The sequence below is a fragment of the Lonchura striata genome, chromosome 2 (genome assembly GCF_046129695.1).
Source record: "Lonchura striata isolate bLonStr1 chromosome 2, bLonStr1.mat, whole genome shotgun sequence".
NCBI lineage: Eukaryota > Metazoa > Chordata > Aves > Passeriformes > Estrildidae > Lonchura > Lonchura striata.
In genome coordinates this window covers 61300247-61325230 of record NC_134604.1, presented here as the reverse complement: position 1 = coordinate 61325230, position 24984 = coordinate 61300247, and the positions used below count along the sequence as shown (strand labels likewise).

The 24984-nt window shown below is 41.3% G+C and overlaps 1 protein-coding gene across 4 annotated transcripts in view; it reads left to right on the top strand.

Annotated features, from left to right (window-relative positions):
• LCP1 (lymphocyte cytosolic protein 1) overlaps positions 1-24984 on the top strand; it is a 49298-nt gene extending 24314 nt beyond the window's left edge. For 2 of the 4 annotated variants that reach the window (XM_021528448.2, XM_021528447.2), the window contains exons 2-17: positions 4609-4698; positions 6573-6724; positions 7431-7560; positions 8560-8692; positions 9286-9367; positions 11426-11591; positions 14623-14765; positions 16380-16406; positions 16750-16845; positions 17348-17543; positions 17704-17782; positions 17983-18097; positions 18929-19062; positions 20032-20155; positions 22200-22324; positions 23558-24984. In XM_021528448.2, coding sequence (XP_021384123.2) covers positions 4632-4698; positions 6573-6724; positions 7431-7560; positions 8560-8692; positions 9286-9367; positions 11426-11591; positions 14623-14765; positions 16380-16406; positions 16750-16845; positions 17348-17543; positions 17704-17782; positions 17983-18097; positions 18929-19062; positions 20032-20155; positions 22200-22324; positions 23558-23690 — 1902 coding nt within the window. In that variant the 5' untranslated portion in view covers positions 4609-4631 and the 3' untranslated portion in view covers positions 23691-24984. The remainder of the gene's footprint in view (positions 1-4608; positions 4699-6572; positions 6725-7430; positions 7561-8559; positions 8693-9285; positions 9368-11425; positions 11592-14622; positions 14766-16379; positions 16407-16749; positions 16846-17347; positions 17544-17703; positions 17783-17982; positions 18098-18928; positions 19063-20031; positions 20156-22199; positions 22325-23557) is intronic. The other 2 variants (XM_021528450.2, XM_021528451.2) reach the window with 2 other exon arrangements.

Below are 24984 nucleotides of genomic sequence, written 5' to 3'. Positions count from 1 at the left end.
CATGATCCAGGGCAAGCTGTGCCTTGGGGGAGGATTGCTGGGGGTGCCTCTTTGATGTCAGCTGGGAGGGAAAGTCTAATGCAGAAGAGAGCTGGGGAAGTGTTCCCCAGCCCTTACAGAAAGCTGGATGTTGGAAATTGAATTTGTGAGTGAGATAAGAAAGAGAAAAGGAGCTAGAGCTATGATCTTTGGTGAAGTAAAAGGTCGAGTTTTGTGCGTGCAGGGGGACAGTCTCACAGTGCCCCATGAAATTTTGACAACTCTGTTTTGCAACAGCCAGTGCCTCTTATTTCATCACTTTCAGAAAAAAACAATAAATAAGTTTGAAGAGAGGATAGCAGGAAATTTATATATGCCAGGGAACATGTGTCTTGTCACTCTCCAACAACTAGACAAGTTATCATATAATTAGTAAAGTACTAGTGCATTAACAAAGCAAAGCCCTGATGGTACGAAGTGAGTAAATTTTAGGAGTGTCTTTGACTTTCTTGACACCAAATCCACAGTGAAGTTGTTCCTGACTAAATATGTTTGTGAAAAGCAATGTTGTCCCATGAAATATGCTTTTTTTTGTTTTGGGGGAAGGTAGACAGCTTTATGTCTACCTATAAAGTGCCATCTCACATCTTCAAGGTTTTCACTGCCCTGCTTGCAACAACTCTTAAACACTAGAACAGTGGATAAAAGTATCAAACAAGGTAACCATTTTATACAAGTCTTGGAAACCATGAGGTTTTAATGGCTTTGCCATTTATTATTGATAGTGCATGGCGGGTGCACACTTTGCCGGGCAATGCATAGCCAGACAGCTCCTCTGAGTATGGCTTCAAAATCGAAAAGAAAATGAAAGAACATCAATATCACTGTGTTTCAATTTAGCAATTATGTTCAGGTTTAAGATTATTTTAGTTCTTCCTTTATATTCCAGTCTAAAAATAGTTTGTTATTAGATCTCTTAAAACATTAGCGTGGTCATAGGTTCTTCTGAGGATAAGGTCAGATAAAAGGAAGCTTTAGGGCACAGCTGTGACATATTGGATTGGAAATGATGGCAGGGAAGGGAGTGCTTTGTTAAAGGCTCTTTTGGTACCAGTTTGCTTGTACTCTCAGCAGCTTGGGTGAGAACTTCTTCCCATTTTTACACCAACTGGTAACTCAGCAGTCTTCTGAGGAGGAAAGAGTCTATTTGCACAACTCTGTGTTTTGCTTTTGCAATAGCGGGTTTATGCTGCTTGCCAAACTAGAAAGAAGTGTTGCTTCCAGGCAATGTTGTAATCCGGACATCCTGAAGTCATCTGAATCTCAGACTGTCTCAGGGAGTTTTCTATTTTTCTTCTGAATGTTTATTGCCATCCATTTATTTCTTGTTGGCAGTTCCACTGCCTTTCTTGCTCTGAGCACACGGGGTATCTTCCCCGTCTCAGCATCCTGCCTCAGCATCTAAGCACGTGCTGACTTTCACCTCACTCTCCCTGAGACACCTCAGTTCTTTCACTGATCTTCCATCACACCAAGTTCAAGATCCTTCCTCCCAGCTGCTCCTGGTCTTCAATATCTCATCTGTCCTGACAGCTAAGCTGTTTGTGTTCAGTTTGTACCAAACTCCCCTCTGTCTTGCCAAACCTCTCCCCTGCTCAGCCTTTCTCTTTGCTTCTGGCCATGCATCACTTTGCTCAAAGCCATTACCTGGTTCTCACCTTTTTTTTGGCTGGTTTTTACTTTGCTCCTTCCTCAGATAGCTCCTCAACAAATGTTCCCTCCAAAGGAGCTCTTTCAACTTGTGCACATTGCTCATCATCATTGCTCATCCACATATTCTCCTTTGTTCGTGTATCATCCTCTGCATTTTTTTTCTCTGCATTTGCCTGGTCATACTGATTTTGCAAACAGTTTGGAGTGGAGCAGTGCACTGTGTGCTTACAATGCCTTGTGAGTTATCAGTAACTGGACTATTCACCCAGGATTGTTGGATACCCTCTTGATGGAATGACCAAAGTATTTTCAGTTTGTATGGGGGATGGTGAAGTGCTGAAAAAGGTTGAACCCTAGAAGCACATGACTCTGCTCTTGGCTGGTTCAATCAGTAAAAAATATTGTACCTGACCTCTCCCACTACTATCCAGAAGCGCTTTACACCTCTCTGTGCCTAAATGTTATCATTTAATGATTTAAGCAAAATAAGCATTTTAAATACTGAAAGGTGTCTTTTTGAAGGGGCATATTCTCCTTTTTTTGCTGTGTTGCAAAAGCTTTGGACTTTTACTTACTTGATTTCCTTATGCTTTGTTTTTTTTCTACTTAAACCATTTAAAAATGACTTTAAAAAGTGATTTTTACTTGGGAATAACTCTGAAGCCTTTAATCTGAAAATTCTGGTGCCTTTCTGAATCTCACCATTGTGAAACCACAGTGGGGTATTAATTAGCAACACCCAGTGGATTTAGATACTGGAGCTGACAGGCTGAAGTCTAGAGATGCTATGAGGGTGAAACTGTAGGAGAAGCTCAGTTATGTGTTGGAGCAGGCAGTGACCATCCTTCTGTCAACTGAGGACACCCATCCCTCAACTGATGGAGGACCAGTCCTCGTTCTTGGTGTGCACCTGAGATGAATCTGATTGCTCAGCTAAGTGTAGTTACCTTCACAACAGTAGATCATACTGACCAAAATAAGTCAAAAGGAGTCATTACAGCAAAGCCATTAATCATATATAGGATTCTCTATATTTAACAGATTACTTATTTACATTTCAGAGGTCATATCTTCTTATGCAATCTGGAAGAGGCCATTTAATGTTGGTGATACTTTTTTCTCAAGGTTACTTTGCAAAAGTAATGTTATAGACAAAAACTTGTAGTGTTTCCTACCTCTTAAGCCTAGAACAGTCTTCATGCTATTAAAAGTTGTGTTGCAAATTATATTGCTTGATCAAGTGACTGGACTAGAAGGAATGACCTTGCAATGGAATATGGATTTTCTGGTTGATAGTGTAAGATTTTCATGTGTCCAGGCACATTTTAGTTAACCCACAATTTGTAAAAACACACAATAGACAACAGAAAAAGACTGGCAGAGAAAAATCAGAGGCAGGAAAGATACCAGGACAGACTGGGGGAAGACTATGGATCTAACTTTACCCTAACATACATAACCCACATTGCTAGTGGATCATATGGATTTTTAAAGGTGATCCTTGAAAATATGGTGGTTAGAACCAACTTCAAGAATAGTGGCATTATGGATTCTGCTGCTCTTCTCTATTTATCAAAGTTGGAATGAATTAGCATATTTTTTTATTGCTGTCCTTATTCTAAACCACAGTGATTAGGCAGGAGAAGGGTGCATGACACTACCAGGAGACAGCAAACAAGAAGTTAACCACATGGGTTGTTTTTGGGCTATTTCAAAGCCATGTCCACAGTGGTTTTCACAGACACAAGGAATCAATGCATGAGTTCTGCAGAGCATTGTCTCTGAAGCCCAGATAGGCTGTACATAATTCTGTGTTTTTACAGAGAGCTATTGCAAACCTAGGGTTTTTTTGTTGTTTTTTTTTAATTATGCAGTATGAATTTTAGTTTTGGAGTGGCATGTTTCTGGTTTTTTTTTTCAAAATTTTTTTTTGATTACTGTATCTACAGCAACCACTTCCCAGGATCAACTCAGGTTTCCATTCTATTCTATTTAAATAGTTGGTTGGTTAATTAATACTTAAAGAGACATAGGACACTATAGTCATTCTCACAAATATAGAATAATAGATAGTCTGTCTCCTGAACAGCTTCCTCATGAATATATGCAAGGGACAGTAGGTGCATGAAGAAGCAGATGGGGATAATGAGCATCTTCTGGCAGTGTATTTAATGATACCATAAAATAAAGTGAACTTTCCTGTCCTTGTTATTAAGGAAAGGGCTGTAAAGTGAAAGTGTAATCCTTGCTACTGTTTTATATCTTTGATAAGAGGAAAGGCAGGAAAACTCCTTCTGACCACACATTCCTAAAGCCACCCAGCCTCAAGCACTAACTTAGGCACCTTGGGAGGAAAATCCTTAAACTCCTCACATATCCAAGGAGAGAAGCAGCTGACTTTTGGGAAGTCTGAGCTCTGAGCACCTGATGCTCCAAGCACCTTGTGAAGGAGCTTCTCTCCCTCCCTTGTAAGGGTGAGCAGCCTCCTCATTAGGTACCCAAAAGTAAGTGGTGCAAATATCCCCTGAGATTGGCTCCAGCCGAGAGCCCTGCTGAAGAAATGACTGGTGAATTGTGTTTCCAGGGGGGAATAACAAGAACCAGCACAATTTATTCTCTTTTCTCCATGAGAAATGAAAGTCAGCAGAGGTAGGACTTAATTCTAGTTAAATTAGTATAAATAAAACTGTAGTAATTTTGAGCAGGAACTGGTAAAACAACAGGAGGGACATGGAATTGTATCTCATCTACACAGGATTTTATCCCTTCACTTGATTTCAGGATACAGAGAGGAGCTGGATTTTCAGCCATGGCAAGCTGCTCCAAAAATTTGAAAACCCAAGTGAAAACCTCTCTATTTCATCACAGTTGCAAACTCCTAAAGCACCAAATGAAACAAGTGTCTTCTTCTTGCAGGCCTGCCATTCACAGAAGTAAGGATGGCATCGACAGCACACTTCTCCGAGGAGGAGATGGCAGAGCTCCGGGAGGCCTTCAGCAAAGTTGGTGAGTGCAGCCAACAGCAAAGGCACTGCTGAAGTGTGAACCTGTGGCTTGCTCTTTTCTCATAGTCTGACTGACCAGCTATGTGGAAATGGAATTTGCTCCATCTGTACTGTCACATCAACCACAGAAAGTCCTTTTCCTGCCACTGCAGGCCTCCCAGATGAAACCACACCAGCTCACTGCAGAGCACTGGCCTCTTACAGAAGGGGGAGCTGGGGCTCCAGCAGGTCTTGTGAAAAAACTCAAAAGCTGTACAGCAAACCTTATTGGAAATATTCTCAAGTGTTTTCCCAAGAATATTGTTTATTCACGGCAACTTATTTGGAAGGTAGAATTTTTTTTTTAATGTAAATTGAGTATTCCCTATGGAAAGGAAGAGTGTGGAGAAGACAAATGTGCAAATGGATAAAAAATTTGTGATCCCTTCACAATGAGCATTCAAGCCCCATATTTCTACAGTATGGTTTTTTTTTTCAAACCTTTAGGCATCTCATCTGATTTGTCTCCTTTAAAGTCACACAGACCTATCACTGTCTACCCAAATTCTAGGAAAAGGACTTTGTGCTTCTCCCAGTTCACTTAACTTCTATCAGCCTGGCTGGATTATGCACTCATCAGTCGTCCTTGCTGATTCAGGTGGTGGTGGGTTGATTTCTGAGCACACAGTAATCTAGGTTGGCAATCTTAATAATCTGGTCCCTGTGAGTGTCCCATACACCCAATGCACTGACAAGGCAAATCACAGAATCCTAGCGTGGTTTGGCTTGGAAGGGACCTTAAAGATTATCTAGTTCCTACCCCACTGCCATGGCAGGGACACCTTCCACTACATCTGGCTGCTCCCTCAAATGCTGGGAGGAAGCTCTCATTCCTCTCCCAGGCATTTCCCTCTCCAAGTCTAAATCCTTTTGTTGAATGCCATGGTGAGTTGGGTAAGATGCTCTTTGCAATCCGTGTTAATCCGTGCTACAGATGCTGAGGGCTGAATGTCTTTTTGCAGCATTCAACAAGTGACTCAAATTGCAACTTGCCATGCAGGAAGTGAGCACATGCTGCTTTGAAATCACCACAACCTCCAGGATGGGGACAAGAAGCCTGCAGAAAAAGAAAGACACAGATACTTCAAAACCAAATATAAATAACCATACCTAATGATATATACATTTATCACTGTCATAACCATAGTGTTTTAACAGAAACTCTTCATGTGATAAACTCAGTTTGCTTTTTTATGGAGTTTTTCACTAAGTGGAGAATAAAGGACTATGGACCTGTATTGGTGATCTTCTCATCAAATACTACCCTGTATTGGTGATCTTCTCTACCAAATACTTGCAGAAAGCTCAGCTGGAGTATTCATGTTAGCACCATCACAGAGAAACACTGAAGTTTTTATTTTGAGGATGACCATATGCAGTTCCAGCCTACTTCTGATGTTATCAGATCCCAGAAACAGGCCAAAATCACAAATTATATCTATGGATAAGTGCATATGTGTATTGTGTCAACTTTATTTTCTTTAGGTGTTCTGTGGACAGGATGCTTCCTGTATAGATCACATCAGTGTGACACACATCAGTGTGTAAACCTTGGAATGGCAGTTATATCCTAGCTTTATTAAGATATTTATATGTCTAAATATAAATTCATCACAGTGAGTGTTTGTTTGTTAAAAAGTGATTGCAATTTTTTCTTGGGTGTGAATAACACCAAAGCAGTTGAAAATAGCAGGTTTCAAGAAAATGAATCTTTGTATATAGTGTACAATATAGTGTATAGTGTACCTTTCCTTGGGTAAAATAAAGCCAGCCTTTATGTGAAGAAAATGTCATTGAGCTGATGTAGAATGTAAAAGTTTGCTTTAATCTTTGCAGATATCAGTGGGAATGGCTTCATCGATACCAATGATTTAACAGAGGTGTTGAAGGCTGCCAATCTCCCTCTCCCAGGATATAAAGCCAGAGAGCTCATTCAGAGTCTGACAACCACGGGGAATGGCAGGATCAGTTTTGATGAATTTATTTCAGTAAGTAAGGTGTTATTTATTTCAGTCACTCAGGGTGAATGAAGGTGATCCCCAGGGCACAGCAGAGGCACAAGCACAGGGTCTCATGGGCACCTCATTAATCCAGTGAGTCTCCTCACTGGAAAAGCTAAAGCAGAAAGTAATCAAACTAGAAATTCTGCAATTAACTGGGACAAGTTATGTGAATACAGCTGCTCACTGCATAAATGTAACATCTTTCAGTTTGGTTGATGCAGCAAGATACAGTTTTTCAGTTACACGTTGCAAAAAGATGATGCTCTGGCTAGATGATTGCAAAAAGTGTAAGCATATCAAAACTGAAAACTTCATGGGGCATTTTTAATCAAAAAACTTCTTTTTCTGGTCTGAACTGGGTCAAAAGCAAGTGCTAAAATAGTGGGAGTTCCCTTGGGATGGAGAAGTAGGTTTTTACTTGCTCTTTCTTCAAACCCAAACTGCTGTGCTCCAGAGTAACATTTTTATTACTTAGCTGATCTTTGTTTCCTGATTTGAAAGCATAAAAGCTGAGTTTAATCCTGTTGTACTTCAGCAGATACAAAGATTGTACCCAGAAACCCACTGAAAATACTCAAGCTTCCCTTCCCTATTTATGGAGCAGAGAGAATGTGCCTCCTGGCCCAAGAGATCACTGTTTTACCTTGGTTTAATCCTCCAAAATTCTAAAATCCTCTCTCATGCTTGAAAGATTTTCCAAGACCTGAAGAGTGATGATGTTGCCAAGTCATTCCGAAAGCAGATCAACAAGAAGGAGGGGATCTGTGCCATTGGTGGGACATCGGAGCAGTCCAGTGCTGGCACACAACACTCCTACTCAGGTAGGTGCAGCTGTCCCACACTGACAGCAGCAAGGGAGCCCTGGCTGCAGCAGCACAAACACCTGCCCACTGCTGTCCCTGCTCACCAGGGAGCCAAGGCACAGGTTCCTCACTGCTGATAACCCATTTCCCTGCACATTTTACCAGGCACTCATTCTGTAAACTCTCCTTGCAACTAGATAGTTCCTGACTTTTTCCCATGGAGGGCACAACTCCATCAGGACTTTTTCCCCAGCCTGTTTCTCCAAGCTGAAAGTTGGTTGCTTTTGTTACCTCCTGGGCACAGCCCTCTCTGAAGCAGTTCCATGGGAACATGGTCCTACCCTTGGCAATCTTCTGCAGGGGCAAGAGTGGGGGACTGACTCTCTCAGGGGAATAGAGAACAGAGGATGCTTCCAAGGACTCCATCCACCTTCATCCTGGAGGGCACCTCCTCTGAGCTACTGGGAATCATGTGAGCTGCTGCTGGTACAGGATAACTGTGCTGCAGCCCTGCTGAGCTACAGGCACATCTGCCCATTACCCTCTGAATGCTCTTTGTCAGAGCCCAATCCTGGCCAGGCTTTTCTAGATATTCCACATGAAGAGGGTGTAATGTACAATACAGAATTGTTTGAAGTCATGTGGGATTTCTATTTAGCAGAGTGGTCCAACAATGCATTCAAATTACAGTGAAAGCACAAATTACTCCTTGCAGAGCTTAACATCTGCACCACACATTTGAACCACATGGACTTCATTACCAGTCTCTGTAATATGCCTGATCTCATGACCCAGGCAACCCCAGTGAGTGGGAAGGGGCATTGAAGGAATATTAACCAGCTCAAGCCCTTTGCTGTCCTCAGCTCCTTTGCTTGTCTCCTGAGAGCTTCTTCCATGCAGGGTTTTGTTGATCAGTCGCACTGGTGGGAAAGGCTCCCCAGGAGTTCTGCCTTTGTCAGTAAAATGATGGTAGAGGTACTGCACAGCAAACTGATGGATTTGACGTTGTGTCCACAGAGGAAGAAAAATATGCCTTTGTCAATTGGATTAACAAAGCCCTTGAGAAGGACCCTGACTGCAAGCATGTGGTGCCAATGAATCCAGAAACAGATGACCTCTTCCAGGCAGTCGGTGATGGCATAGTGCTTTGGTAAATGATACTTTTCCTTCTCACAAACGGGAACCATGAGTCGGCAAAAACTCTGATTTCTGTTTAAACAGAACCTGCTGAATTTACATTAAACTCGGGAGCATTTGCAGACTCAGGGCCTTGATAATACTAGGGTTTTTGTTCTTCTTTTATCTTCAAAAATATAAAGCATACTTCATGCTTAATGAGAATTTTTCCTTGCCTCTAGACACTTACAGTTAGATGAAGTCAGTGAAATTTGAGGAGCTGCTTGGATTTATTTTTGCCCAAGGACTTCTGTTGTTTCACACAAAGTGGCAGAAAATAGTGAGTGCTTCCACAGACATTTTCTGCACAAAAAACTTCTCACACAACTTCACCTTGTGGCATTCTTGGCCTCACACCTAAGCACAATCTGCATGTAGCCCAAAATAATTGCTTAAGTATTGAGTGTGTGCCTCTGTGTATATATGAAGAAGCAGAGGGTGACCATCTATTTTTGTTAAGTAACTTTCCAGCTCTTAGACATGTCCTGCAATGTAGAGACAAAAGCTATACCTATAGTTTTTGCACACATAGCTTAGTGTATTTCTTGTTTTTTCTTTTATTTCCAGTAAGATGATCAACTTTTCAGTGCCAGATACCATTGATGAGAGAACAATCAACAAAAAGAAACTCACACCCTTCACAATACAGGTACTTAAACATAACTAAATTCTTGGCTTTTCCCCTTAGGAAGCTTTTGTAATCACTTAGAGGAAAGGCTGGTTCTACCCAACACAGCTAGACAAAGTTGTTTGTGGCACAGTGAGATACTCAGGTCCATGTCATAAAAACACAAAGACTTACATTTACATTTCCTTCCAAACATATGAGCAACCTGACTAACCAAACACAACGAATTATGTCCATCAGATCAGAGCTTTAGATGCTTTTGTGGTAGATGCCACATGAATGCAAGAGCACAGAGATAATACAGTGACCAGTTGCAGATGGAGTAGCTCTCAGAAGGCTGAATCCCTCTTTTAAGGCATGACAATGGACTTGAACCCACAAGTGCTGCTGTTGCAGTTTGATGTCCTCACCAAAATATTAACTGAGACCTTGGAAGTGCCAGTGCAACATGCCTGAAATTAGACCATTGCCGTTGTAAGCCTTTAACAAGCCAGTATTTCACCCTCAATACTGAATCCCTCCTTTATTTCTATCACATGCACATATATATGATTTTTAAAATGGACACAAAGGGTGTTAATTTTTTTCATGACTTAAAGTTTCTCACACAGCATTATGTAGAGAGATATTTTTATATTAACAACATCTATATACGAGGTACAGAGTATAAATAGATATTTGGAATAGAAATGAACCTAACCCAGTTTAGCCTTCAGCTCCTCTGATTTGATGGAACATTAGCAAGGCTCAAGTAAGCTCAGAAGCCATTAAATTGGATTTTTATGCTGTATACCTCATTTTTCAGTTCTAATAATTTTGGTCAGCAGCATAACTTAATGATGCAGTTCAGATCAATCCCTGTCACATGTAGACATGATTTGATCAATATAGCTTCCACTTTAACTTAACCCTTTTACAGCTGCCTGCTGGAGAAAAGGTAATTAATTTGAAATGGTCCAATTTTTCTAGCTTATGAGAATTTACACTATGTCTCTCTCTGCTTTTTGTATCTAATCAGATCTCCCTGTCATGACAGCAGTGCTGAAATTAATGTGAAGAACTGCAAATTTGTGTGATAAATTATATTTTCCAGGCTTCTTTGCCTGCTTTACTTGCCCTCTGTTTACAAAGTCACCTTTTTGCATAGTGTAGACATGAGAATCAGATTTTCTTATTCCTTTTATTTTAAATGGACAGGAAATGGAAAAGGAACATAATGTTCCTGAAATATCATTTTTATTTCTGCCTGTCACTGTGAATCACTGAATCCCTCAGTTTCCTCTGAACACTCCCAAACCAGGAGTCCATACTCCAAAGTTCAAAAAGAAAATGTCCAGCTATTACCAGTTCTGACCAGTTCTGACTTGGCTGAACTGCAAGGCTACAAACTCATCAGGTTTATTCATACTGATTGCTGGGACAGTGTGTTCTTTGCAAACACTGCCAGCTAGCAACTTACTTGTACCTTAGGTATCAGGCAGGGCTTTTGCAGAGTGCTTAGAGAGAGGTGAGCCTGGGATATCTGCCAGTTGATGGGGTTGTAGCTCCTTTCCTCCTCCACGTGTGCAGGACTGAGCAGAGGAGAGTTTGCCCACGCTGAAGCTGTCTGTACCTGGGCATGAACTCTGGCATTAGCCCTAGGGACATCCTGGCCTTGGTAGCCAGGACTGAGCCAGGACATCTCTGTGCATGTAGACATATGCTCTGAGCTCCAGTGCCCGGTGACGTGACATTTGCCACCTCTGCCAAAAAGAGATCCTTTCTGTCTTTATGTTGAGACCCAGAATCTGCCTGTAATCCCCAGGAGAGTCTGCATTCCCCTGTTCTCTGTGTCAAACATGTATCCTGGGCTGCATCAAAAGAACTGTGGCCAGCAGGTCAAGGGAGGTGGCTCTGTCCTTGTATTCCACTCTGATGAGCACCCAGAGCATCCACCTGGAGCACTGCCTCATGGTTATGTGTACTTCAATGTATTTGCAGTGAAGCTGCCTGCAGATTTCACTCGTTTTGGCTGTGCTCCCTTCCTGTAGCCCCAGCTCTTACGTTCTGCATAATTCAGAAGTTCTCACCTTTCCCTAGGAAAATCTGAACCTGGCCCTGAACTCTGCTTCAGCCATTGGGTGCCATGTTGTTAACATTGGAGCTGAAGACTTAAAAGAAGGCAAACCTTACCTGGTTCTGGGTCTTTTATGGCAAGTCATCAAAATTGGACTCTTTGCCGACATAGAGATCAGCAGGAATGAAGGTATGTATGGCTCTTCCTTTCAGTGCTCCACTGTTACCACTGCAGAGTCTTTAGGATAAAGCTCTTTTTTAAAAAAAATCTAGATTTTAATTTTTTTTTCTTCAAGTACTTGTTGTCTGTTTTCTTGACTGGTCTAATTTCCCTTGCTTTTCATGAGCTTCAAGTCCAAGGTTTTCTGTAGACTTGTGTATTCTGCTCATTGGGTCAGGAATAGTGGTCTGCATCCAAGTATATTGGTGTATTGGCACTAAACCTGGGATAATGAAATCTGCATTCAGGAAGTTTGACTCCTTCTTGCTCTTGATTGCCAAATATTTTTCTTTGTGAAATCATAATTATAGGATCATACAATAATTTAGGCTGGAAGGAACCTGTGGAGGTGCACCTTAGAGATCTGACTTAGTCATCCAGCTACCTGCTTTCAGCAGTACAACATCTTAAGTATAACAACTTAATGTCAGGTGAGGTAGCTCAGGGTCTTTTCCTGTGTTTTCTGGGCAGCCTATTCCAGAGCCCAACAACTCTTGTTCTGAATTTTTTTTCTAGTTGGAATCTAGTTTGATTTTCCCTTCTGGCATCTTGTGACACAGCTCCTCATCCTTTTCCTGTGCATACTGGAAAAATGCAGATCTGGCCCCTCTATAATGGTTGAAGACAATACTTGCAACCCTCTCAAACCTTTTTTAGGCTAAACAATCCAAATTTTCTCATCCTCTTCCCTTATATCACAAACTTCCATCAAAACATTTTTGTGTCCTTCCACTAAACTCGCTTCAGTTTGTCAATGTCTCTCTTGTACTGGGAGTCAGAAACTGGACATAGCATTCCAGGTGTGTCTCACCAATGCCAAAATTCTCCATGAAGTAGCTTTGTCATGAAGGCTATGGGTGTACCTGCAGTCCACACAGAACCTCATCTTGCTGCTTTGTTCCCCATGCCTCTGGATAGTCCCTCACCCAACATTGACACTTCTTTCTTCCAGTTTCTGTGCAGGCATTACCTTCATTGCCTCACCCCTTTCACAATTCTGTCCTTTCTGTTGCCAGAGCCACCCGTTCCCATTCCTTTGTAGGTAGCCTTGCCCTGTTTATTTGCTATTTTTTCCTTTCTGGTATTTTCTCCTTCACTTCTCATCTAAGACTTCATCTAAGGCTAGACAAGCCAAGAAAATGCTGATTTTTTTTTTCAGGTTTTCCCTTTCCCTCATAGCCGTTGTCTGCAGCTGTTTCAGGTAAAACTCCCCTTTCTTGAACAGGGAACCCTGTATTTCCAATGAGTTTTCATGAGCACTTGATAAGGCAGTAATACATCCCAACCTCTTTGGGAATTACCTGGGATGCACTTAATATCATATTGGATTTTTCCCATGTCATATCAAATCGTGGCTCAGAGTAGCTTGGAAGACATTTAATCCACTCAGGTTCTCATCCTTCGTTCATATAAGCTTTTAGCTAATAGCAGTTGCTCATATTAATTCCCCAGTGAATGTCTTTGAACATGGCACTATTAAATTGCATTCCATTTTTATTACTGTCATCTAGTTTGTTCTGTCGGATTTCCTGATGGTCCTCTGTATTGACTATGCCACCTATTGACTATCATCTTCACATTTTTAGCATGTTGCAAGTATTTGTGCCAAGATAATTGATGCAAAAAAAAAGAGAAAACATTAATCCAAAAATCAATCCACATCCAACACCACAAGAATCCTTCTTCCAGCCTTCTGTCAGTGTCAACACTGTTCTCTTCATAAAATCCTCTGTCTACCTTCAAATGCTCCTATTATCCCCCTCTGGTCCAGTTTAACCCCATTGCACCCTACATCAAATTATCTGTGTAACTCCAGTTATGGTATGTCTCCACTGTTTCCTTTATGCAGCCAATCCATAATTCTTTCAAGGTCTGACAAAAGATACTAGAAGAAAATCAGAGCAATGTAACACACTCTCCTTTTTTTGCCACATTAATAATTAGCTTCCATGTTAGTTCTTCTTTTCAAAACTAGTTCCAAAGCCTTTCATGGTCCAAAGTTTCAAGGGTCAATCTTCCCATCCTTCCTGTTCCTCCTCTTATGAACATAATATCAATTTTTCTATATAAATAGGGTATCTCCTCAATTGACAGATGAATTAGCCCTACTGGCCCACAGGCCTATGAGGTAATGTGCAACCATTCCAGAATGCCTGTGTGAATCCAGTTTCAGTGTGAAGGGCACTGAGATTTCTTTCATCTAAGCTGCAAAAAGCAGTTCATATTTTCATTGCAAGCTTGCCCCTGTGCTCAGCATCACTGTGTCCAGCTCTGCACTGCTCAGCACAGGAAAGACTTGGACCTGTTGGAGTGGGTCCAGAGGAAGGCCACAGAAAGGCTCAGGGTGCTGGGGCACTCCTATGAAGATGAGCTGAGAGAGCTGAAATTGTTCAGCCTGTAGAAGAGAAAGTTTCAGGGAGACTTTATTGCGGCCTTCAAGCAACTGAAGGGGCTTATGAGAAAGATGACAGTAAAATTTCCAGTGGGGCCTATTGCAATAGGAAGAGGGGTAATAGTGTTAAACAAAAGAGGGTAGATTTAGACTTGGTATGAGGAAGGAATTTTTTGCAATGGAGGTAGTGAAACACTGGCAGAGGTTGCCCAGAGAGTTGGTAGATGCCCCATTCCTGAAAACATTCACAGTTATGTCAAATGGAGCTCCAAGCAAACTGATTTAGTTGAACATGTCTCTGCTCATTGCAGGGAGGGTTGACCAGACCTTTATGGCTTGTGGGCAGTTCTTAGACCATACTGTAATTGTTTTCCATTTGAATATGATCCCCTACTAGATTCACAAATTACAAGCTTTGACTCATTTTATTGATGAGAGCCTTTTTCTGTTTACATCTCTGTCATGCTAACCCAGCTTGAATTTTTGAAACATTTTGGCAACTCATATTCAGAAACTAGGGTAGGAAAACATAAAAGAGAGAAAACAGTTATACGTTTTCCTCAACAAGTGTTCACATAATTGTTTTTTAATTTTTTCTTTCCTGCTTAGCCTTGATTGCTCTTCTGAGAGAAGGAGAGAGCCTGGAGGATCTGATGAAGTTGTCTCCAGAGGACCTGTTGTTGAGATGGGCAAACTATCACCTGGAAAATGCAGGATGCAGCAAAGTCAACAACTTCAGCGCAGACATCAAGGTATGAGAAATACTGACCAACAAAAGCAAAACAGTAGCTCTACACACAAATTCTTGCCCTCCACACAGGGATTGTGCACTGAAACACTCCATGAAGCTGAGACTTGTGCTTGACAGTACTCTGCCAAGCACATGGAGCTGGGTACTTAAAATATTTTCTTTGTGGTTTACAGGCAAACTACTGGGTATGGTTTGGACAGGGCATATGGACATTATATTTTCAACTCCTTGCCTCTATTGCTCACCTCCTTTCCAAATCTCCCTAAATAACTCTTGACCTGACTTCTGTTTGGAAAACCTTTAGTCAAACATGTAGAGAAAAATGATTGGGCATTTCCAATTTCCGCACTTGATCTTTCCTTTGCCTGGGCTATGTGCTCCTCTGTCCCAACATTTGCTATAGACCTGAATGCAGTTTTCTGTGAGTTTTAATTCACTGGGACTATTGAAAATATCACATCTATACTGGGAGGCACTTGCAAGGGTGGATCTGTAGTCTGGGCAGCATTATTTCTGGACCTCTTGGGCTTGTGGGTGCAGTTTCAGCAAAGCTTTCTCTGTAGGACCTTCATTGTTCCCAGACAGATGTAGCTGGACCTCAGTGGGCACCAGAATTTCAGACACTAAAACCCAGTGTGAGGCCCAGACAGCATCCCCGAGGTCTAGAGTGTGTATAAAGGAGGGTATCTGAACTGGCTTACAAGAAAGCCAGGGTCTGTCCAGCACATCAGCCTCACCAGCCAAAACCTGACTTGCCTGCTCCCAGAATAGCATGGGAAAAATCTGGCTCCTGAGGTACCTGGCCGTAGGCTTCATCAGGGACTGAAGCATAAGCACAAGCATTCAATTGAAATTCAGAAAACAAAACAAAACAAAACAAAACAAAAAACCATCAGGGAAGGCAACAGGAGAGATAGAGGGTCACATTTGATAATACAATTTTTATTGTAACAGATTTTTGGTTGACTGTGTGGAGGTGACTGGAGAATATCCATGAAAAGGGAAGGGAATGGAGTCTTTCCCATCTTTCTGTGTGCTGGTCAAAAAGACTATGGTTCAACTGATTAAATCCTACCTGCAACTGAAAGCTAAATCACAATTCTGGTGTTTACAGTTGGAAAATAAGGCACACATTTACAAGATTTCAGTGGTCTCAGTGTTTACAGACATTCTCTAACTAAGTCTGTCTCCCCACCTCACTTCTGTTATAAATAACCACTTCCTAGATACCAGGCATATTAATGCAGATGTAAAATATTTTAAATAATTCAGGTAGTCTGCTTAATATTTTGAAGAGCATCAGTTGGGTTAGTTAGTCAAGTCCCTAGACATTAACATGTAGTTCTATTTTCAGTTCTTAGAGCTGATTTTGAAGTGAGTTGATATTTTCCACATATGGAAGCAGTGTTGTATTTCACAAAAGATTAAAGACACGACATGATAAACTGTTGTCTTGTTCCTGCCCTTTTGCCTGAAAAATGCTGATACTGTTGTCAGTGTTAACTTCTGTCCTTGCAAACTATGCTTTCTCTTCCACAACTGTTCCAGCCTTGCTTTGAAATCCACTTTAAACATCTGCTTTCTCCTTCTGCATTTTCTTTTATTAAATGCTCAGCAGCCTGACTTCTACAGCATTATAAAGGTATGCATTTTATTACCTCTATTTTTATGTTCAGATTGTTTAATTCTGATATCTTTTTGTTGTTGCTGCCTTTTCCGTCAGTTCAACACGCAGCATTTTTGTCTCGTGTGTTGGGCATTCTTCAGCACATATATAGTGGCTCAGGGAAGAAATAGATCTGGCAAACACAGCATAAAGTAGGAATTGCTAAGTGCTTCCAGCTTAATTAATTTAATTATGTAGCCCAATGATCGATGTAATAAAAATGAAGCATGCAGGCACATTGTTCAGGGGAGCACTGGCATTCAAAGGGCTGAGCTTTAGATGTAATTTTTCTTCCCTTTAATTTCTCTGTCTGTCACAGGACTCAAGAGCTTATTACCATTTGCTGAACCAAGTCGCCCCCAAGGGAGATGAAGAAGGCATTCCAGCTATTACTATTGACATGTCAGGATTAAGGGTAAGATGAGATAAGTTTGGAGAAAATGCCAATATTTTCTGTCCATTACTTGCATTCCTGGCCAACACAGAGCTGCACTGGGATGCCAGAGCCAGCAAATTCTTCATTGCATTGCAACATGATCTTGTATTTCAGAAGTCAAAGCTTCCAAAGAATTAAATTATGTGTTTGGATTTTTGTTAGATAATAACTCTGAAACTTCAGCAACCATTTAATCACACTGATAAACTACTAGCATGTAACAAGTGTATTTAAATACATTTATCTGTGAATTTCATGAAACCATCACATTTACAAGGAGTATGGCTGTAAAAACAATATGATGAGGTGCTTGACTCGTAGGCAAAGCCCAAAATACAGAGTTGCCATTAGTAAAAATGGGAACGGGAACAACTGTAAATCTGTCAAGGGGCTGCTTTAGCAACTGGATCCCCCCAAGGAGAGCGCAGTGGGGTGGTGCAGAGCTGGGGTGGGTAGCTGACGTCCCGTTTGTGCCGGGCAGGAGAAGGACGACGTGCAGCGCGCCGAGTGCATGCTGCAGCAGGCCGAGCGCCTCGGCTGCCGCCAGTTCGTCACCGCCACCGACGTCGTCCGGGGCAACCCCAAGCTCAATCTGGCCTTCATTGCCAACTTGTTCAACAAATACCCTGCCCTGCATAAGCCAGAGAACCAGGACATCGACTGGAGCTCCATTGAAGGTCAGGGAAATGCAAATATTGCACCGTGATATTTCCCATGTGTGTCCTTCTGTTCGTGGTTCACTGTGCTGTGAATTCAGTCAGGGTTTCTTCCCAAAGCACTTCCATTACTGAAGTGTGGTGTTCTGCAGGCCTTTGATTGATGTGTCTGTTGTTTTAGGTGAGACAAGGGAAGAAAGGACATTTAGGAACTGGATGAACTCCCTTGGTGTTAATCCACGTGTAAATCACTTGTACAGGTAAGATGAGGTATTACACTCCCTTCAGATGATAAATACAGCCATCAAGTTGTTTGTAAGACCATAAAAACTTTTGGGCCCTATAAGAATTTATGCTGCTTTGTGTTTCCCAGGAAACTAACTTTACCTCTGCTAATAGTTGAGTTGTGCTTCTTTCCTCTATTCTTTGGACAATGATATATCTTTTTTGTTTCTTTCAGTGACCTGTCAGATGCCTTGGTTATCTTCCAGCTCTATGAAAAGATCAAAGTGCCAGTAGACTGGAACAGGGTGAACAAACCACCATATCCTAAACTGGGTGGCAACATGAAGAAGGTACAAAAAGCTAGAATAGTTCCAGTAATGATGCCTTATCCTCAGTGAATGCCTAAGTCATCTTAAACACCAATGTGGGTATTCATGTTGCCCTCCAGTCCCAAGGAGAGCACCTTAAATGATTTTTGTGCTTAGTCAGTGGATAATTTTTCGTTCTGAAAAAGAAATATACATTAGACTCACTCACTCTGTTGACAGGTAAAAAATATTTGTTAAGTATAAAAAGACTTGACAACTTTTGTGTCAGTATTTAGAAACTGTATTTGCAGATCCCTTTTGCTACTGCTTTAGGCACTGATTGTAATGCATCTGGACTGTGAGATGCATGGCACCAGCTTAATTGCAGCTGTCTGGATCACTGCCCTCCACATCAACTGAAGACAGTGATGATAAGCATTCTTGATCAGATGCATCAAGAACCGATCACAGAGTTGCTGCTAAATGCAAAGCTTTCTCCCAACTATCTGGATGAGTAATTGCATCCAGTTAGACCAGATTGATCAACCAATCTAAAATATTGGCTGGGACACTAATCCTTTGTCTCAGTGCAAAGCCATAATGCTGGAGGTACCCATGAGCCATACACTTTTATTTTCCAGGATAATCTGCTTTTCAGGCCCTGATAATGAAGTATAGCATTTTCTTCTATGTTAAATGTTCAGAATGGTATTTTTGGGATGGATCTGCCTGCTAGTAGTCAATCAGCTGTTTTATCACAAAGCCCCAAAGTTTTTGTTTGCCCAGGAGGCTGAGTGATCCAAAGAATTTAAAGTAACAGTGTCTTGTCTTCTTTCTTCTTTTTTCCTATATTTTTGACCCTGGCATTTACAGCTTGAAAACTGCAACTATGCAGTGGAACTGGGAAAGAATCAAGCCAAATTTTCCCTTGTTGGCATTGCTGGGCAAGATCTGAATGAAGGAAACCGTACGCTCACGCTGGCCTTAATCTGGCAGCTGATGAGGAGGTAGGTCAGGCAGCCACGAGCCTCAGAGCATTTTGATCTGCTCAGTTTGCATTGCTGTGGTTATGCTCTCACTGAGGAGGCTCTACAGGCTACAGCCCTCTCACTCCTCTGCACTTCAGTGCCAAGTGACCTTCTGCTCACTCCTGGTTAAGGATGTGATCACAGTACGTCTTGTGGGCAAGGCCATTACAGTCAGCTCATGCAGAAGATTGTTATTGTCACTAACTGCATAGCAACAAGAAATGTTTATTGCATAGAAGAGAGGGAAAGAAGTTAAAAGGCCTCTGTGTCAGAGAATGAGGACAATGTCCCAGAAACAAGTAATTGATGCAGAAGTTTTGTAAGCTGCTCCCTGCATGGGGCACAACTAAGTACCTCTCCCCATTTTAATGTAATTCTCTGTGTGTGTATGTTTCTGTGTTTAAGAGTGTCATAGCTGAGAGTAAAAAGCCCCAGTAGCTGGGAACTGAATACAAACTAAATTCAGACTATAGAGAAAGGTAGAGGTTTATCAGTAAGGTGGTTAAAATAGGGATGAGCTGATTACTTACCCTAAGTTTGGGATATCTTTCTAAGGTGTATGCTGTATAAGCAAAATACTCCAGGCTTGGTTTTATGCAGAAGTCAGTCTTAGGTGAGCAGAAGGATTCCCTTCTATTTCTAAAATCAGTGATTATTTTTTAAGCACTATGAGAATAAGTAATTTACAATGAGATACATTGATAGGAATTCCAGGAATTTTAAGTAACCAAAACTTTTAGCATTCCTAAAACAGTGATTAAGGAACTGGGGATGAATGAAACTCCTTAGATTAATAATTGTGTTATAACATAAATAATATGCACTGTGAGTGTGCATGAGGCAGAGGAATATCAGATAATTGGGATAATGCCAGACAAGCTATGCACATGCAGGACAGTTCTGAGGTTACAGCAGACTTTAAGCAAATATCTTGGCTTCCCTCTTAAGGTACACCCTAAATATCCTTGAAGACATTGGTGGTGGAGAGAAGGTCAATGATGAAATCATTGTCAGCTGGGTCAATGAAACACTCACTGCAGCTGGGAAGGATTCAACCATCTCCAGTTTCAAGGTACAGTTTTTTTCAGAAATCTCTGCTCAGGAATCTCTTACTCAGAGTGCTTGTGTGTGTGATATATAGGTGTGTGTATGCATATACACACACACTCTACATTATGATACAATTCACTGCATCGCTTGATTATTTTTCATTCCCTTTTAAAAGCTTGTTCAAATACACAGGTTTTATTTGAGAGACTTTATTGTGAAAGAGTAATAGAAATATGATATGAACACTACAGGAAATATCTTGAATTCCAGTTTGGCTTGGGAAATCAAAGGATGGAGACAGGAATGATGACTGGAATTAAGAAAGAACTGCTATGCTGTTGGTTATGAATCAACAACAATTACAAATGGCAGCATTAAAATGAACAATAGCAATACATTCATAACCTGGTAGTACCATTCAGGGTACCTTACCTTATTTTGCAAGGTACCATACTAACACAGAGATGGACCAGTTCTAGAGCACTTCCAATTCCGCTAACATATCTATGACACTTCCCAAGCTAGGGAACACTCAGTGGATATAAATCAGCAGTTTGCACCAGGCGAGAACAGATCCATCAAACTTCATGTAATGAGTTCAGGAATCACACAGCTGATCCCTCTCACCCCTCCCATCAGTAGATGTCTATCAATGTCATCTCCCCACAGGAAGCAAATGCACGAGCCCTGCACCCCATCTTTTGCTTTAATGACATTGTATTCTATGACAAGGTGACCTACTTCATGGATGAGGAAAAGGCTGTGGATGTTTTCTACTGGGATTTTAGTGCAGCTTTTGACACTGTTTACCACAACATTCTCCTGGAGAAAGTGGCTGCACATAGCTTGGACAGGTGCACTGTTCACTGGGTAAAAACTGGATGTCCAGGCCCAGAGAGTGGTGGTGAAAGGAGTTAAATCTGGCTGGCAGCCTGTCACCAATTGTGCCCCCAGGGCTCAGTTTTTTGGGGCCATTTAACATCTTTATTGATGGTCTGGACAAGCAGATCAAGTGCATCCTCAGTCAGTTTGCAGAGGACACCAAGCTGGGTTGGAATGCTGATCTGCTGGAAGGCTCTGTAGAGGGATCTGGACAGGCTGGATTAATGAACCAAGGGCAGTTGTATGAGGTTCAATGAGGCCAAATGAGGGTCCTGCACCTGTATCACAACAACCCCAGCAGTACTACAGGTTTGGGGAAGTTGTCTAGCAAGAAAGGACCTAGGAATGTTGGTCAGCAGTGGCTGAAAATGAGCCAGTGTTTGCCCAAGTATCCAAGAAGGCCAATTGCACCCTGGCCTGTATCAGCAGTAGTGTGGCCACCAGGACCAGGGCAGTGATTGTGCTCCTTTACTCAGCCACACCTTGAATCCTGTGTCCAATTCTGGGCCCCTTACTACAAGAACGACACTGAGGTGCTGGAGCTTGTCTAAAAGGCAACAAAGCTGGGGAAGGTTCTGGAGCATAAATCCTATGAGGAGCAGATGACAGAGCTGGGGGTGTTTAGCCTCAAGGAAAGGAGGCTCAGGGGAGAGCTTATCACTCTCTACAACTGCCTAAAAGGAGAGTGTAGCCAGGTGGGGTCAGCCTCTTCTCCCAGGTAACAAGTGATAGGACAAGAGAAAATGGTCTTGAGTTGCAAATGGCCAGGGAAGGTTTAGATCGGATATTAAGAGTAGTTTTTTCTCTCAAAGTGTTGTAAAGCCCTGGAATAGGCTGCCTAGCGAAGTGAGTCACCATTACCAGAGGATTCAAAAAATGTGTAGATGTAGTGCTTAGGGACATGATTTAGTGGTGGACTGGGAAGTGCTAGATTAAGAGCAGTCTTGATCATAAAAATCTTTTCCAACCTAAATGATTCTATGATGTTTCATCCCTTGGGTAAAACAAAAAATCCTAGAAAGAGTTCTTAGTCTGCCTTAGATAAATAAATATTCTAAGTAGCCCCTTGTGAAGATCTAAATGGTATTTGACTGAACTGTGCATTGCTCTTGAGTCTAGACTCTGGCTTTGTGGGAGTTCTGTCATTCTGTTCTTGCATTTAATTTTATCTTTCATCTATGCAGGATAGCAAAATCAGCACCAGCATGCCAGTCCTGGATCTCATTGATGCCATCCAACCAGGGTCAATCAAGTATGACCTTTTGAAAACAGAGGACCTGAATGATGAGGAGAAACTAAATAATGCTAAGTACGTTTCTGCCGAGTGGCACTTAGCATGAGTTACCTGCTCAGGCTGGCCTGACTCTGTCTTTAAAATCTATTCTGCTGTCATTTTCATCTGGCACAACCTCATGTGAGAAATATCACTTGAGTTAGAAGCATGAAGGCTGGGAGTTAGGTAGTAAAAAGAGTATCAATGCAGTGTGTAATGTTGTAGTTCCTGCTTCATAAATCCCTTGAAATGATTGAAACCACTTGGGTTCACAAGCTCCTATTTTCTTATATTAAATTTAAAATTGTTTCAGAGATCAGGGAACAATGCCAACAAATAATGAACAGGGATTAGTGACAGCTCTTTGGTCACCTACAGGTAGAACAAGGGCATATTTAAGAGAGAAAGAGGAGAACAGGATTCATGCCTGAAAAACTGCTTTTCTAGATGTGGATATTGATTTTTTTTTCCTGAATGCAAACAATTTCCTAGCAGAGAGTCAATTCTGGGGGCATCTCCCTCTCCTTTCTGAGTTACACAGATCACCTCCTGGTCTATCATCAGTTTAACGTCTCCTCTTCTATGCAGTAACTACAAAGGAGAAAAGGATGACTGTAAAGCAATCATTATTTTTGTAAAGACTTTGCCATTATTTTTGTAAAGACTTTTCCCACTGTTCTTTTTCCTTCCATTTCCTACCATCTATTCTCTTTCTTTTCTTGCAATCCTATGTCTGCTTTTCTCTGTACTTTATTTCTTCATTCCTCTGCTGTTCTTTTCCTTATTTCACCCCCATTCCCCTGTGTTCCCAATGCTTCTCTGCATTTTGGGGGAAATTTCACAAATGTATGTGCTCTGAAGTGGAAAGAACCTGGGATTTTCTAGCTTTTTTTAAAAAAATAAAGAGAAGAGACAAACTCACTGGAGAACAGCCAGTGGCTCTGAGCAGGGAGATGGGAATGTCAATTTGCACTTTCTGGGTATGACTGAAGTAAGTCCCCGAATGTTGATTTCCAAAAATACTGATTTCCACTGGCATCAGCCTTCTGCTTCTATCCTTGCAAGTTTGTTTTTTGTTGCCTTTTATTAAAACTGTAGTTCTTTATGAACCTGTCTGATACATTCCTATAGAAAAGTTTAACTTTGGTAAATCAGTGAAACCCACTCTGGTTTTGATCATGTAAAACACTTAACAGAGGGAAAATTATTCCTACTGCACTAATTTCTGTCTTTATTTTTCCCCTTTTTTTCCCCACCCCTGTAATGCAGATATGCCATCTCTATGGCAAGAAAAATTGGAGCAAGAGTCTATGCCCTTCCAGAAGACCTGGTTGAAGTAAAACCCAAAATGGTCATGACAGTGTTTGCTTGCCTTATGGGAAAAGGAATGAAGAAAGTTTAAAGCACAAAAGACTTGCACTGATGTTGGTTATTCACTCTTTAGATTCCTTCAAACTGGATGCTGTTCTCTGTATCAAATAAATATGCAGGGTGCTCATGCTTTTATGGCATGAATGTTATACATGGTTCCAGGTCATACAGAAGTTGTGTATTCACATGTATCCAGGAAATACTTTGTTGCTTGATTTCTTTGCCTTATTTTCCCACTTTGCTGGCTATAAGCATTTCATATTCCTAAACAAGTTTTCGACACTGAGGCCTAAGCATATCCTTTCATTAATGGATACCAGGGTTTTCTGTGAGAGGTCATCCAGTGACAGACAGCTTTTAGGACTATGAAATGTTATACTCTGCTTCTACCTGAAAATGTTGTCATGCTTTTCGTAGCATTTCTGCCATATTTACCTTCAGTTTGCACCTGGGATAACAAAACAGGTTTCCTCAAGCCAATGCAAGTAATAGTGACTATTTCTGGAGCAGTAGGATCCTCTGAGGAAATTCTTGTGGAAAGAAAAAAGTGTTTGGTGTCTGTGATGTGTTGATGGTATGTAAACTGAGCAGTACTTTTTCCTGCAAGTTATGGCATTACTCAGATTACATTACTGCTCACCAAAAAAGCCACACTGCAGCCTGGTCCTCCAAGGACATCCAAACTCTGGAACCTTTGCAACAAACATTCTCCAAGGAATAATTCATTTTTATGTCATAATAAACTTTAAAAATATTGCAAAGAATGGTAGAAATGAAAGCCATGTTAAAGAAACTAAGGGAATGTACTCAGTAGCAATACAATGAGAGGTGAACAAAGGGATGCAGAATGATATATTTATGTAGACAATAAAAATTCAACTCTGTTAAGTTCACAGACTTGCACTCAAGGGGCTGTGGCTCTGATTCAGGAGAGCATTTATACCTGTGCTAGCATAAGAAACACATTCTAAAATGCTCCCCTGAACCCAGACTGGAATTCTCAACAGAGCTAAATCAGCTTTGCTTTGCAGCTAACAAGGCACTGTAAATTTGCCTCAGTTGAGGTCCTAGCCCTGTCTATGGATAGTCAGTGGGATATATTTGCACTGAATCTCTTCCTTGGCATGAGACATTTACTGGCCTTTATGTGGATTTTACTGTGGTGAAATGCAGAAGGAGGGAATTTTGCCTTAATGCAATCCCGTTGACACAGTTTTCTTCCTCTCCCCCTTCCTTTCCTCCAGACCTTCAGAACTGCCTTAACAAAGAACCAATATTCTATGACATGAGAGGTCTCTCCAAATAAAATGTTCTGTGAAGCCAAA